At 27.5% G+C, this 13,518-nt stretch overlaps 1 protein-coding gene across 1 annotated transcript; it reads right to left on the bottom strand.

The window, feature by feature from the left end:
• Positions 1 to 5,604: 5,604 nt before the first annotated feature.
• On the bottom strand, positions 5,605 to 6,718 carry LOC113859785 (WUSCHEL-related homeobox 2). The gene is made up of 2 exons (XM_027492473.1): positions 6,391 to 6,718; positions 5,605 to 6,014 (listed from the first exon to the last, which is right to left on the bottom strand). The coding sequence occupies exons 1-2, from the start codon at positions 6,716 to 6,718 to the stop codon at positions 5,605 to 5,607; spliced, it is 738 nt and encodes a 245-aa protein (XP_027348274.1).
• Positions 6,719 to 13,518: the final 6,800 nt, after the last annotated feature.

The following is a 13,518-nucleotide window of genomic DNA, read 5'->3' as shown; positions in this document are numbered from 1 at the left end:
GCCTCGTTGGTTTTCACATTTTCATGCCAAATTACTATAAAGAAAGTTACTACTAGGAAGCTACAGACAAGAACAAGTCCCAAACTCTTGCTAAAACTATGCCACAAGAACCTTTAACCATCCAATAAAGGCGTATCCTTGCATTTATGAAACTCACGTTCTAAAGTTAGTAATTTATTTTAGCCTCAAACTCACGCATAGTAATGGAAATTCTTTTATGCAGGGAAAAGTCTTACCTTCTAAGCTCAAATATCATGCCATGTCATAACATAATCAACAACATAGAAACTTTTACTCACATAACTTGTTTAAAAGCCAATGAAAACCAAAAGCGTAACTTATGCCTTAAATATCATATCTTACTGTTTAAGGAACTGAAATTGAATTTGGATTTTGTTTAAAACAGTGAATGGGCGAGTGTTGTGTGATGAGGAATATGGATAAGATTTACGGAAAATTAAAGATTAAGTGGGCTGTGGCATATCTTAAAACATTATGGGTAAAGTTTGCGATTGGTTAGAAAGCAGCTCAGATGGGCTTGCAAAAGGGTGCGTGTCCCTTATCGTTAAATCCAATACAACAATAATTTTACCAAAAATGAAATTAGTCACTTGACACTTGACAGGAGTGGTTTGCCCAAAATGAAATTAAAAAGAAAATAAATTATATTGAACTTTATTTTCTACGAATTCAATTTATTGGGTCATCCAAGCAGAGATCTATGTAAGTGATATGAAGTATCTTTTTCTTTTTTCAATAAATACATACGTGAATATATGTGCTGTCACCAGCGTTATATGCTTTAGATGATAAAGATTTGCCAATAATCTCGACCTTTTAAAACTAACAGTAGTCAAAAATTTAACTTAAGAAATTTATTATAAGTGAAACAAGATTGAGATTCATATGCTACTCTCATAAATGAATTTGATTCTAGACGTGATCAGAGGTCTTAATAAATAATTCTACAATCAATATAGAATATTTCTATAATTGGATTTTGACCTAACTGATTATACTTGAATGCAATTGTTGACATTTGTTATTAGAGTTCTTGAATCTCGATCTGCATAAATAGCCCAGGTGTTATCTTAAAGCCCAACTTAAAAGTTTCTTGCCACAACGATTTTGATTAGGCCACACAACTGTGTGTCACATGCCAATTGGTGTTTGACTGCAAATGCAAATAAATTTTTAAATCAAATACGATGAGACACACATGAGTGGCTTGTCAGGTATAGGTAACAATGGGCCCCTGATTGTGACGTTTGACCTTTGATGTATCCTTAAATCCACAAGAGGTGAAATCCCCTATGTTTGTCCAATATTAGAGAAATTTATCCTAATTCTAGTTTACCTTTTATAAATGTTATAATTCCAATATTGATAATAAACTGGATATTAAATTGAATAAATAGATATAAATTTTTTTAATGAAAGCAAAACTAAAGAAATGAGTCTCAAGATCAGAACTATCAGGCAAGGGCAACCCTGGATATCGAGTATCAGTTGTAAAATCGCCAGTTCACCACTACTTGCATGGCTTCATTTCGAAAAGACAATTCTTAAGCTCCGGACTTGAATTGAACTCATAATTCACCCCCTTTTAAGATGGGTCTTTAGAGGATGCCTCATTCTAAAGAAACAACCTGTCGAAATTTTTTTAAGTGTTTACAAGAATTTTATACCTCTTGCTTGTTGTAAAAGAAAATTTAAAACTTTACCAAGAAAGTTAACTTTTTTTATGTGGAAACTAAATTAAGATTATTTTCATTTCTATTTAACAAAATACACTTAAATTGTGATTGAACAATGTTTGAAACACTTTTTTGGCTCAAAAATAATGATGCATGCAAGTTATGAAATGAGCGACTATTCGAAGTTCAAGTTGTTCTGATCCACTGGTTGGACTTGGGGTGCCTACCCATTACTCAAATGAGTAATACAAGTGAGGAAGGTATGTTCATGGAGTTGCTTCTTTTGAGAGAGAAGCACTATTTTTAATCTATGAAGATGAGTGTTTCCAAAATAATTAAGCTTTATGCACTTGAAAAGAAAAGGTTTGGATTGAACAGGATAAGGAAACCAATGAACATATATTATACAGTAATGTTATTTTAACATCGGATTTTGCATATTTATGTCAGACACTTAATTTGTACAAACTGGATGTTAGATGTCTATTATATTGTAATAATAAGTGATGGTGTTGCAGACAATCTTTCGGGGACATCGACAAAAGTTAAACTGCCGAAGTAACTTAAGAAAATCAAAAGTTGCACCCTACATGGCCAAGAATGCAGATCCTTTCCATCAGGTACCTCTCTAGTAATTATTAGATTCATCAAATGGTCTGGATAAATCATATTAAGATAGTTAAAAATTTTAAAATTTTAAAATTAAAATAAACAAACCCTGTTAGATGCATCTAAGAGCTGTGAAGTTAAAAGATAAAACATGTATATTGACGCCAAACACACGTACATATTAGAAAGAAACTGTCATTCAATGAAGATGAAAATAGAACCGAGCATGATGATTCGTCTAACACGGTCCATCACGAGGAGTCAATTTGCAGTGATATTGATTTAGCCTCACGATCAACTTTTAGTATAGTAAAAGAAATTGACATTTTCAGTTAAAAGGTAAGCTATTTATTTGAATAAGTATAATTTTTTAATTTTCTATTGATTTATTTTCTCTATTTTTGTTTTACTGTTATTCTAAGTCTCTTTTAAAAATTGAAATATTTTGTTCACTATGTAAATTTCATTTAATTTTTAAAAAAGATCAAGCGCAAATAAAAAGGGGGAGAAAAGCTAAAAATATGTTGTAATTAAATCTTGATATTGTTAGCACTGTTTTAGTTTGATTTTGAACATGAAGGATGGTAGATATAAGATAGAAGAAGATTTGAAGTTAAAGGTAGAAATGAACTTTTATAAACTATGATGATGTTTGAAATTTCTGGGTTGACTATCGTGAAAAAAATTGATTTTGGAGTGAGGACAAAATATGTTACACATGAAAAAAGGATGGTTCAGTTAGTTCTTGTAAGTTTGTTTGTGGCAAAGGTGTGCGAAAGACAGACAAACGAGATTGTAAAACAAGTATATATCAATATGTAGAATTACAAAATAAAATTCATATCTTTTAAGGTGACATCTAAAGAATTTCCAAACCCATGTATACAAGTATATATCCATGTTGGTCTTGCAATGTTAATTTCTACATGTTGACAAATTAAAAGTAATTAATTTAATTCTTAATTAATGAATGTTTCTTCAAAAATATTAATGGCAATAAAATTTAATTTCATTTAATCTTTTGAACGATTATAACTTCACATTTCATTAAAATCCGAATCTAATATTGCTAAAGTCAAAATCTTGAACACAAGATTGGCAAGCATGAAAAATAAATAATGAAATTAAGGAAAAGCTAAAATCACGTTGAGTTATAATATTGATTATAAAGAACAATGGTAAAGCTAGTTGTCATGGTGGACTGTAGAAACCTCATTTCTCATAGTTTTGAAGACAGTGAATTGCAAAGCTTGAACCTGTGAACGATGGAGTAGAAGAGTGTGATGAGATACAATCCCTCTCAACTCATTCCATCTCCTCTAAATGACCCATTTTAATGGTTTGATAAATTCAACGATCCCATTAATTCTAATAATAATTTTTAATTAACTCATTAGTTTCACTTATCTACACCATTGAATATATCCAACGACTATTATTATTGGGGGAGGGTAGCTGGGGAGTGAGGATGTTGGAGAGGATAAGGATCCACAACGGCTATTATTATATACTCTCTTGTATATGCAATTTCATTTCATAATCAGCGGTCATATATACATTAATTCACTATTCAAAGTTTAAACAATTGTAACTTACATTGCAAGAGCATCAATAGCTATTTAATCCCTGTTTCCCTTCTAAAATAAATGTTATATATAGACAATTGTTCAGTGACTTCTTCATAGAATAATACAACCATTTTATTTTTTCCACAACAAATATCTTTCAATCGAGAGATTTTTTAAGGTGGAAAGATCAATAAAACGGGTATAGTCTTCTTTAATTATTTTTTTTCTTACACATGACTTAGAATTGAACCCCAATAAGCGAAAACATTCTGAAGATAATCAACTATTTATCAATTGTACGAAACTTTATTGGTGAATTAAATTTGTTAACAATTTACATATATTTAAAAATTATATATCCTTAATTTTTTCACTTAATAAATTAATGTGAACGAAAATAAATAATTAGTTAGTCATCCTTCTCTATCCTCATAAAAGAAGTTCAATAAATTAATTTGTAGTATTTAATTTAGCTTTATTGTAAAGAAAAAAAAATACTATAAACAATTTAAAGAAAATCTTATAAAAAATGACTAAAACTTCTCAAAAATTTCTATAAAAAGGATTAATTTGAGTTATAAATTCAAACTCTTTGAACAATACTATACAATAAATGAAAATATCACATTAATAACACTAAAATAAAATATATCTTCACGCGTCTTTGAAAAAAAGACCAAGAAAAAATCAACATAGATTAAACGTAACTGACAAAAAAATCAATAAAAAACAATGTTATTAACTTCAACTTTTAAGATTAAACTTAATTAATTAAAGATAAGAATTTTTGTAAAAAAAATAATGCATTTATTATATTTAAGTTATAAAAGTACAATAAATGATTTTTAGTAAAACTTTATTATTATTATTTGTTGTTGAATTCAATCTTAAATATTAAAGTAAATATTTTTCATAAAATACACTATTTATTATTCAATAAATTTTATTTAAAATTATACAAGTTGCATTTTAAATTTAATAATATTTATTTATATTTTTATAATTTTTTATTAACAAAATATGTTATATATAATTTAATGATACAAGTGACACTCTTAATTTAATTTAATGATCTTTATTTAATTTTTATAATTTTTAACTAATAAATAAAAATGTTAAAAATATATTTATTTTTTGCAATCTTCTAGACATAAGAGTCACAGGAAGTATTTGGCCAATAAACTTAGGACAGATCTGAAAACAGTAATCTTAGAAATCTGAAAAAAAAAAAAAAAAAACCACTGGTTGGTCCAGGTCATGTTATAAAACTTCTATATCTATGAAAAAAGAGAAGAAATAGAACAACAGTATATATAGTAGTATATCCTAGCAAACGTGACAAATGACAATAAGGACAAAGTTTTTGTTTGCTCTCTAACTTCCCATCTTATATTTCTCGCTCATCTTTTCCACAAAGGTAAAAGCCCCCCCAAACCAAATGTTACGATCATTTTCATTTGTTTTCAAAGTCTGCAAAAAGAATTATTTTATGAATGGGCGGCATCCATGCATGGAAGGGTGGCACTGAGCGAACCAGTAACATTCATGCCAGGTTGACAAAGATATGACAAGTTATATAATCATTAAATTTTAAAATAAAAGGGGACATAAAAAAAACACCAATCTCATTACCATAAACTCAATGACATAAACCCATTTCAGTGACTGACAAATGTGAAACTCAAAGTTGCATGCTGGAGAGTTGTAACTGATAACATTTAATAACTCTCTTAAGAACCTTGTCCTGAAGTAGTAAAAAAATCAAAGAAGGGCTGGTTTCCTGGGCAAGCATCCTCTTCATTGATATCAGAAGAACCGGAAGGTGTATCAGTTGAACTATCAGGAGAAACTGAAGCCAGAGATGACACCTGATCTGTGGTTTTTCCTTCCAAAATGCCAGTTGGGTGCAGAGGAAAGAGATCCAACGTTTCTTGGTTACTGTAGCTGAAGTTACAATCCGGGATTTTCTGTTGCATGCCTCCATATACCATTGGGCCATTACAGATGCTTGGCATGCCTGCGGGCACAACTTTCTCTGCTGGGTTCCTTCGAAAACCTACTGGTACAAGCATCTTTGGATGTTGGGGATAAAACCCAATTTCTCCCTGTGGCTGAGGAATGCAGCATGGAGCACAGATGGCTGAAAACCAAATACTCTTCAATTACCAATGTTATAGTAGAAGACAAAAAAAAAAAAGAACAATGAAAAAGTTTGAAAGAAGGATTGCATATATCTAAAGCAAGGACAGAAACTTTTAAGATGATCTCGATTGTTTTCTTCAAAAAGATTTACTGATTTTCCAAAGATGCTTTAATTAGTCTTACCTTTTAATTCAACATACATGCCGAGCACATTTGCATGAAGAGACTCAATGAGCAAACAATGGTTAATCAATTAAAACACAAGAAAAAAAATGGATGAAAAAAACGAACATAAAAATAAAGGAATTTGTATGTATGAAACATGCACGAGTTAGAGTATTTGAATGAAATAGATATAAAAGGAAAGAACAAACCATTTGGGGGAGAAAAGAAGGGCTGGGGCCTATGAAGATAGCGGTTGTAATAAGCAATTGTTTCTTGCTTCTGCTTCTGTCTCTGCCTGGCTTTGTGATTCTGAAACCAGTAGAAGACATTCTTTCCTTCGATGTGACCATACACCCTGAGCCTAGCAGTTATCTGCTGAATTTCCTCAGCACTTGGTGTCTTTATTCCCTGCTTATACAGATTCTCTAGCATGCTTATTTGCTCTTTTGTAGGGTTCCACCTTGAACTCGCTCCAGCCCCATTAGACCCTCCCATTCCCACTCCCGTCTGCACTCCCTCATTATTCCCACCCTCCATATGTATCTCTCTCAATAGTAATCACTAATACTATTACTACTACTCTCTTGTAATTTGGATGGCTTCTGAAGCACTCCTTTTATAGAGTGATAGGAGTGGGTAGGTGGAAACAAAATGGTTGAGAGAGAGAGAGAGAGAGAGAGGATTAACATGCGTATTGTTTTTGGTGCGGAACATCTCTGAAAACATGGCGGTTAGCGGCACATAGAGAGGCTTAGGTTTCGTCGTCTTCGTTTCAAGACGTGTAAAATTCTTACGAGAACTCAATAATTGCCCAAATGGCCCCCCATTTTTCCATTGATTTTGGTGCACAAATACATGTAGATTTGACGATGGTGTTTTAAGATTAACGTTGATTTCTCGGGAATGACAGAGAGAGAGAGAGAGTGAGGAACGTAGGTTACGCTATTGAAGGAAAGGAAGGGCATAAGAGTCATTCAGGGAAAAAGACAGCCGGTTGGGTTGTAAGGTGTAGGTGAAGCCTAGGCTTTGGGAATTGAAGTGAGAACAGATAGGCTCAGAAGAAAGATGAATCAATGAATGAAATGAATGAATCAATGAATGAATCAATGAATGAAGTTGAAACGCCTAGCTACGCGGATGAAGGTGACTGTCAAACTGTGAACTGCAAACTCCCAATGCCATATAGTATACCTTGTAACATTTTCAATTCTTTTTCTTAATCATTCTATAAACATATACTACGTTTTTTTTCTAACACGGGACCACATATTTTATTAAAAATTAAATGTATTACCGAAGCATAAGAATCAACTAGCATAGGTTTATTGTAACATAGTCAGTAGCCTGGAATTTAGGTTCTAGAATGCAGTTACATTAAATATTTTAAGAGAAAATTCCGGTGTTCATAAATGGTCTTATTCAACTCAAGTTGGATTATCTCTTATAAAGAATATTTGTAATTTAGACTAATAAATATATATTAAATTAAATTAAATGATGCTATATAATTTTTAATAAAAATTTGATACACTTTTTTCCCTTAATGACACGTTACAAAAACTTAAAACATATATATATTTAGACAGATAGGCACTGTGTTTTCTCATGGCTTTATTTGTCTGCTAGAGTGTGGGCCAATAGGACCACCCTTCTTCACGTTTAAATCGTAACATGGCCCAGCAGTTGTGGTCCAACTTGTTCTACATTCTTTCTCTTTTTCCTCAAGTGTCCTACAATTGGCATGATTATGACACTCCTGAGGGGGAAAATGTCATGCATGACTTCGATATAGCAGTTAAATTTTATTTACATTGAGTAGTCAAGGATAACAGTTCTGGCGTGACGAGTTTTTGTCATATTGCATGTGCTGGCAAAGAGTAATAGTGGTTGATTAGCTGTTAATGCGTTTAATTTCACTGTAACGACTCCTTTAACGTGATTGCTTGCAGTGGTCACCGAATTGCTTTTCGGCAGCAAAGTTTTTTTTCCCAAAAGAGAAAGAAATGTAGTATTCAATACTATAAATTTTGAATCAGTTTATTTATGGCGAGATAGAACAGCTTAGAAGTAATTAACTCTCACACAGCATGATCCTGATCCCATGACCAAAACTCTAGTGTGAAAGAAACATTAAGCGGGTAATTTTGTTCGAAGCTTCTCTGTCATACTCATACAGCCTTTAGTTTCTCAACATTAATTGAAACAAAAATTTGGTACTAATGATCAATTTAAATTAGAAATTACAAATACAAAGTAACCTAAAATAAATGAGAACGTTCATATTGTACTAGTTTCCTTTTGCGAATTATGACTCTTCGGGAGTCAAAAATATATCCGCGGCTAAGAATTGATATATTTAACCCCAGAAAAGGGTGAACAGGTCTTATCAAGGTGCTAGGATCAGGACCTTTTTTATTGAAGTTGATGCGAAAGGTTAGACTTGTAATATTTTAACATGCTATACAACTACTATTATTTTTCCCTTTTTTTTTTGTTGTTATAACTATTTCTCTTATACTCTAGTAGTTTTATTATTATACAATTTATATATCACACTCACTCACCGGGGATTGTTTAAACTCAGTTCTACGATCTCAAAAGGAAAGAAAAAAAAATCTGGCTCTACATTGGAAAAGGTTGTTTGAGAAAGATTTGATTTTATGTGTTTGGCGGAATGTTCTTTTTGTAAGAGAGTAGAAGCAAAAGTTGAAACCGAATCCTTAAAAGAAGGAAAACGAAAAGAAGAACAAGGGTGCAGACACATCAAAGAGAGAAGATATACTAATACTAACAGAAAAAGCAAGAGCGGAGAAGAAACCTAGATGTAACCAGATAAAGGTTAAAAGCTTCAAAGAATGCAATGGGTTTAGAAGGAACGCAAAAGGGTGGTGCATGTGAAGATGCGTGCTGAGATGGATTACAAGAATTAAGGTGGCAGTGGGTGGGCGCATGCAGATGAAGAATGAGTAACGCAAACCCCTAGTTGATGTTGGACGTATGTGCCATAAATGTCCCTGATACACGGTCAACGAAATGCTATGTAGGGAGTAAAAGTGGACCTCATAGAGTGCTCATCATATTCAATTCTCAATTCAATCTCTGCACAATAAGGGGCTTTTGCGCTGACTATCATGTTCAACTAGTTTGTGCTTTCCTGCTTTCTCACTATTCACTTTTTCACTATCTTTCTACAATTCTTACAATTGCTAATCAGTTCCCTCAAATATTTTTAAAATATATATTCAAAATATCATTACCTAGTTTTAGGTAATTTTTAATGTAACTTTTTTTATTAATTTTTTACTCACTATCATTAAAGACTATTTCTGATTTTATTTATAAAAATCAACTGCTCTTTCTATAAAATATATACTGGTTGTTAAATTATATATATACATATATATTTTTTATTTATTGTAAGATTTATATTAACAAGATATTCATCTTTTATTCTTAAAAACTCATGTATTCATTTAAAATTTTAATATATAACACTTTAATTTGACTACTTATTATTTTATCTATTTTTAAAATAAAATATAAATTTATGACATTAACTATTTTTTATTGATCTTAGGTGTTTTTTTTATATATATAAATAAGATCAAAAGTATTACTTGATGAGAAGAGTCATTGTACAATACCCCTTCCATTTTGATACTTTTATTATTTAAAGTTGTGTAAAAAAATTAAATAAAATAAATAAGAGGCATGATTAAAATATTATTTTTTATTTTCATTCATCAATTCAATTAAAAAAATCTATTTATCTGACTATGTATGTTAAAGCTTAAACTAATATTAATTACTATTATTTTATGAATTTTATTAATAGTAATTCTTAGAATTGAGTTTAAACATATAAAAATAATACTTTTTTACTGAACACATTTATTATGTAGTCATAAACGTATAATAAATATTAATATTTTATAAAATATTAATAATTTTAATTTTAAAAATTTCTACTTTAAAAATTAAGATTAACATATTTATTATTTCACTTATACTTCATGCTCATATAATAATTGTAAGCATAATTAATAAAATATTTTTTAAAATGTATCTAAAGACGGACAGCTAAAATATATCTATATTAAAATTTATTAAAAATTACATAATATTATAACATTTAATACAATAATAATATTAAATGCTGTAATTATTAATAAAATAATTTATTTTTTAATTTTTTATTTGTGTCACTCGACACGCATTAAAAATTTATTAATAAATTATTATTATTATTAAAACGTTTATATGGATAAATAAATACAATTTTTTTCTCTTAATGTATGAATGGAGAGTAATATAATATTAAATAATAGTATAGTTTAAAAATGAATCTTAAACATTAGCAAAAAAAAAATGAATCTTAAATTTCAAAACAACACAAATTATGAACCGTAAATAAAAAAATATAACAAAATATCTAAAATACAATAGGTAATAATTAGGAAAATATATTTGCTACTATAAACTTAAAAAGGAAATTATACACTTTCTTTAAATTAACGATTATAATTATTTTAATATTTTATAAATATAAATATATTTTTTAATTAAATTATTAATTTTATTATTTATTGATATAAAATTATTAATAATGCATCTAAAAAGATATAAATATTTTCATAATTTACAAGATACTGTAAAATTTATCTTTAAAAAGATAAAAATATCAAACACTCTTAACTAATTTGAATAAAATTGTCTTATGCCTAGACAATATATATTAAATACTCACATATTTTTTAAAGACAAAATTTATTAATAAACATTATGGCTACGTAAATTTTAAAAAATATTAAAATTATACTAAAGAATACAATGACAATGCATTAAATTATATTTTTTATTTACGTATTTTAGTCTATGTGTAACAATAGTTTATTTAATTTAAATTAATCAAAATTTTGTATTATATATATATATATATATATATATTATAATATATTTAAATCAATAAAATTAGGGACACTAAAGTTGTACATATACTTACAATATACGAAAATCTCAATTTTTTATTTTTATAGTAATTGAGAGTATTTTATGCCTTTTTTTATTTTTTACTTTTATTTAATTATTTTTTATAATTTTCCTTTAAATTATTATCATGAATAAAAAAATTCTTTCAGTCAAAATCGACGGTTGATTAAAAATAAACTATTTAAAAAATATTATTACAATATTATAGTATTTCCTATCATTTATTATTCGTAGAAGTAACGTTTAAAAAGTATTAATTAATATTTAATTCATTCTTTTAAATGCATCTTAAAAATGGTATGTATTTATACTTAATAGTCTCTTGTTATATAGTTATTTCAAAATTAAATTATAAAAATATTTTTTTTATATTTTACACGTTATTTTAAATTGGTTTATAGACACACAAAAATTAAAATTTAGTCTTTATATAATTTTTTTTACAAGTCATTATCGTTTATAAGCATATTAATGGTGTTAAATAAAATGGACTACGGTATAAAAATAAATACTCGTATAGAAATTAAAATGTAAATTTTAATTATAAATACTAATTTTTAAATAAATACAAATTAGACAAATCCATATGCGTGTTTTAATCATATTTTTTTCAAATGATTAATATGTTTAAGAAAAGGTACTAAATAAAAAGATTTTTTTTAAATAATTTTATTTATATTTAGTTTAGTTTCATATTAAAAAAAACAGTAAAACTTTAAATTTTTGCTAAAGAAATTAAAGATTCTATAAATAAATATCTATACATATAATAAAAATATTAACATTGATACTTTTTTTAATTTTCTTTAAAAATATATAAAATAAAAAAATGTTGACTCTCATTTTTAAGATTGAGTTTAACAACTATTTGTGCAAAAAATTATTACAAAATAAAATATTTATTATATTTTTATAACTTCAGAATAATTTTTTTAATTAAAAAATTTACTTTTCAATTTTTAAATTCAACTCTAAAAATTTAAGTTAACAAATCCTATAATATAGAATAAATTTTAAAAACAAGTATCATAATTTTATTATGATTAATATAATTTTTAATAAACACAATTTATTAATAATTAATAATCAAATGTTATAAAGATAAAATTAAGTTATGATGTTAAAATACACACCTTTTTTCAAAGCATTATTAATTATTATTTAAAATTATAAAATATGAAAGAAAATATGAGAAATAATCGTTGAATTAAGAAAATTTTAAACTACACATACTTTTATAACAATAATTATTTTTTGAATAGAAAGAAAATTATTAATTTATTTTCAAATTAAAATATTAAATATGGTTATACAGCTATTTGTATTTAAATAAGCTGAATGGCTATTTTGACGAGTTCTGAGGAGACTTGTTCGGAACAAAGCCTATCATGTGTATGCTGTTTGTTCTGCTACGGCTACGTGGATGTACGCAAAGGAAGATGAGTAGTGAAGTGGCGCCACCTTTCATTCCCCGCATGTTATCGTGAATGGTTTGGAGGAAGAGAATCGAAGCACCACTCCCTCCCTTCACCTTGTTCTGCTGCTTTTGCATGCACATTACTCAAACACTATATTACTATGAAATAGGATCCGTTATAGTTTTATCCTAGTAGATTTTAATACATTGCTAATGTAAAAACCTGTACATTTATAACTATTTTTAAATAATTTTTTTTATTGAAATTTATTAAAACCAGTTCTCTGACAAAGATTATCAAAATTGATTAAAAAGTATGTAAATATGCCTTTTGAAGTGATTATTACGAAACTCAGCTATTATTTATGATTCAACAATGGTATACTATCAGTATAATTTTAATTAAATTATTTAAAATAATTTAATAATTCTATGATATAAACCATAACAAAAGTAATTTTTTTAATAGTATATAATTTTAAAAGGACGAAGATCAAGTTATTATACTTGATCATTTTTCATGATAATTAAATTTTATCAATTTAACCTATAAATAATATAATGTTAAAAGATTAATTATGTATTTTAAATTTTAAATAAATTAATCATTTGTAAATATGTAATTTTATAATTAATATTTTTATTTTAAAATTCATTATATGCTTAAATAAAATTATCTAATACTATCAAATAATTTTTTATTTGTATATCTTTTTTATAAATTTTATATTCAATAAAAAATATTATTTAATAATAAGATATATAAAATTTAATACCTATAAAAAAACTATTAACAAATAGTGCAATAGAACAAATAAGTTCATGATGTACAAAAATTTCAAGGGCGTAACTCTATTTTAAAACAAGTTGGGCCTGTAAAGAATTTAGCCCACCTCACTCTTCCGAATAGAATTTGCTTTCAAAATTTGAG

The sequence above is a fragment of the Abrus precatorius genome, unplaced genomic scaffold (assembly GCF_003935025.1).
Source record: "Abrus precatorius isolate BTA unplaced genomic scaffold, Abrus_2018 Scaffold2, whole genome shotgun sequence".
Classification (NCBI taxonomy): Eukaryota; Viridiplantae; Streptophyta; class Magnoliopsida; order Fabales; family Fabaceae; genus Abrus; species Abrus precatorius.
Note: the sequence above shows the minus strand (reverse complement) of the source record. Positions and strands in the feature narration are given on the sequence as shown.

Bases quoted from the DNA above. Each gene is read 5' to 3' on its own strand.
- LOC113859785 (XM_027492473.1), bottom strand. From the start codon at position 6,718: ATGGAGGGTGGGAATAATGAGGGAGTGCAGACGGGAGTGGGAATGGGA. The intron at 6,015-6,390 runs GTTTGTTCTTTC...TTTGGTTTTCAG, and splicing joins CTTCTTTTCTCCCCCAAATG to CCATCTGTGCTCCATGCTGC.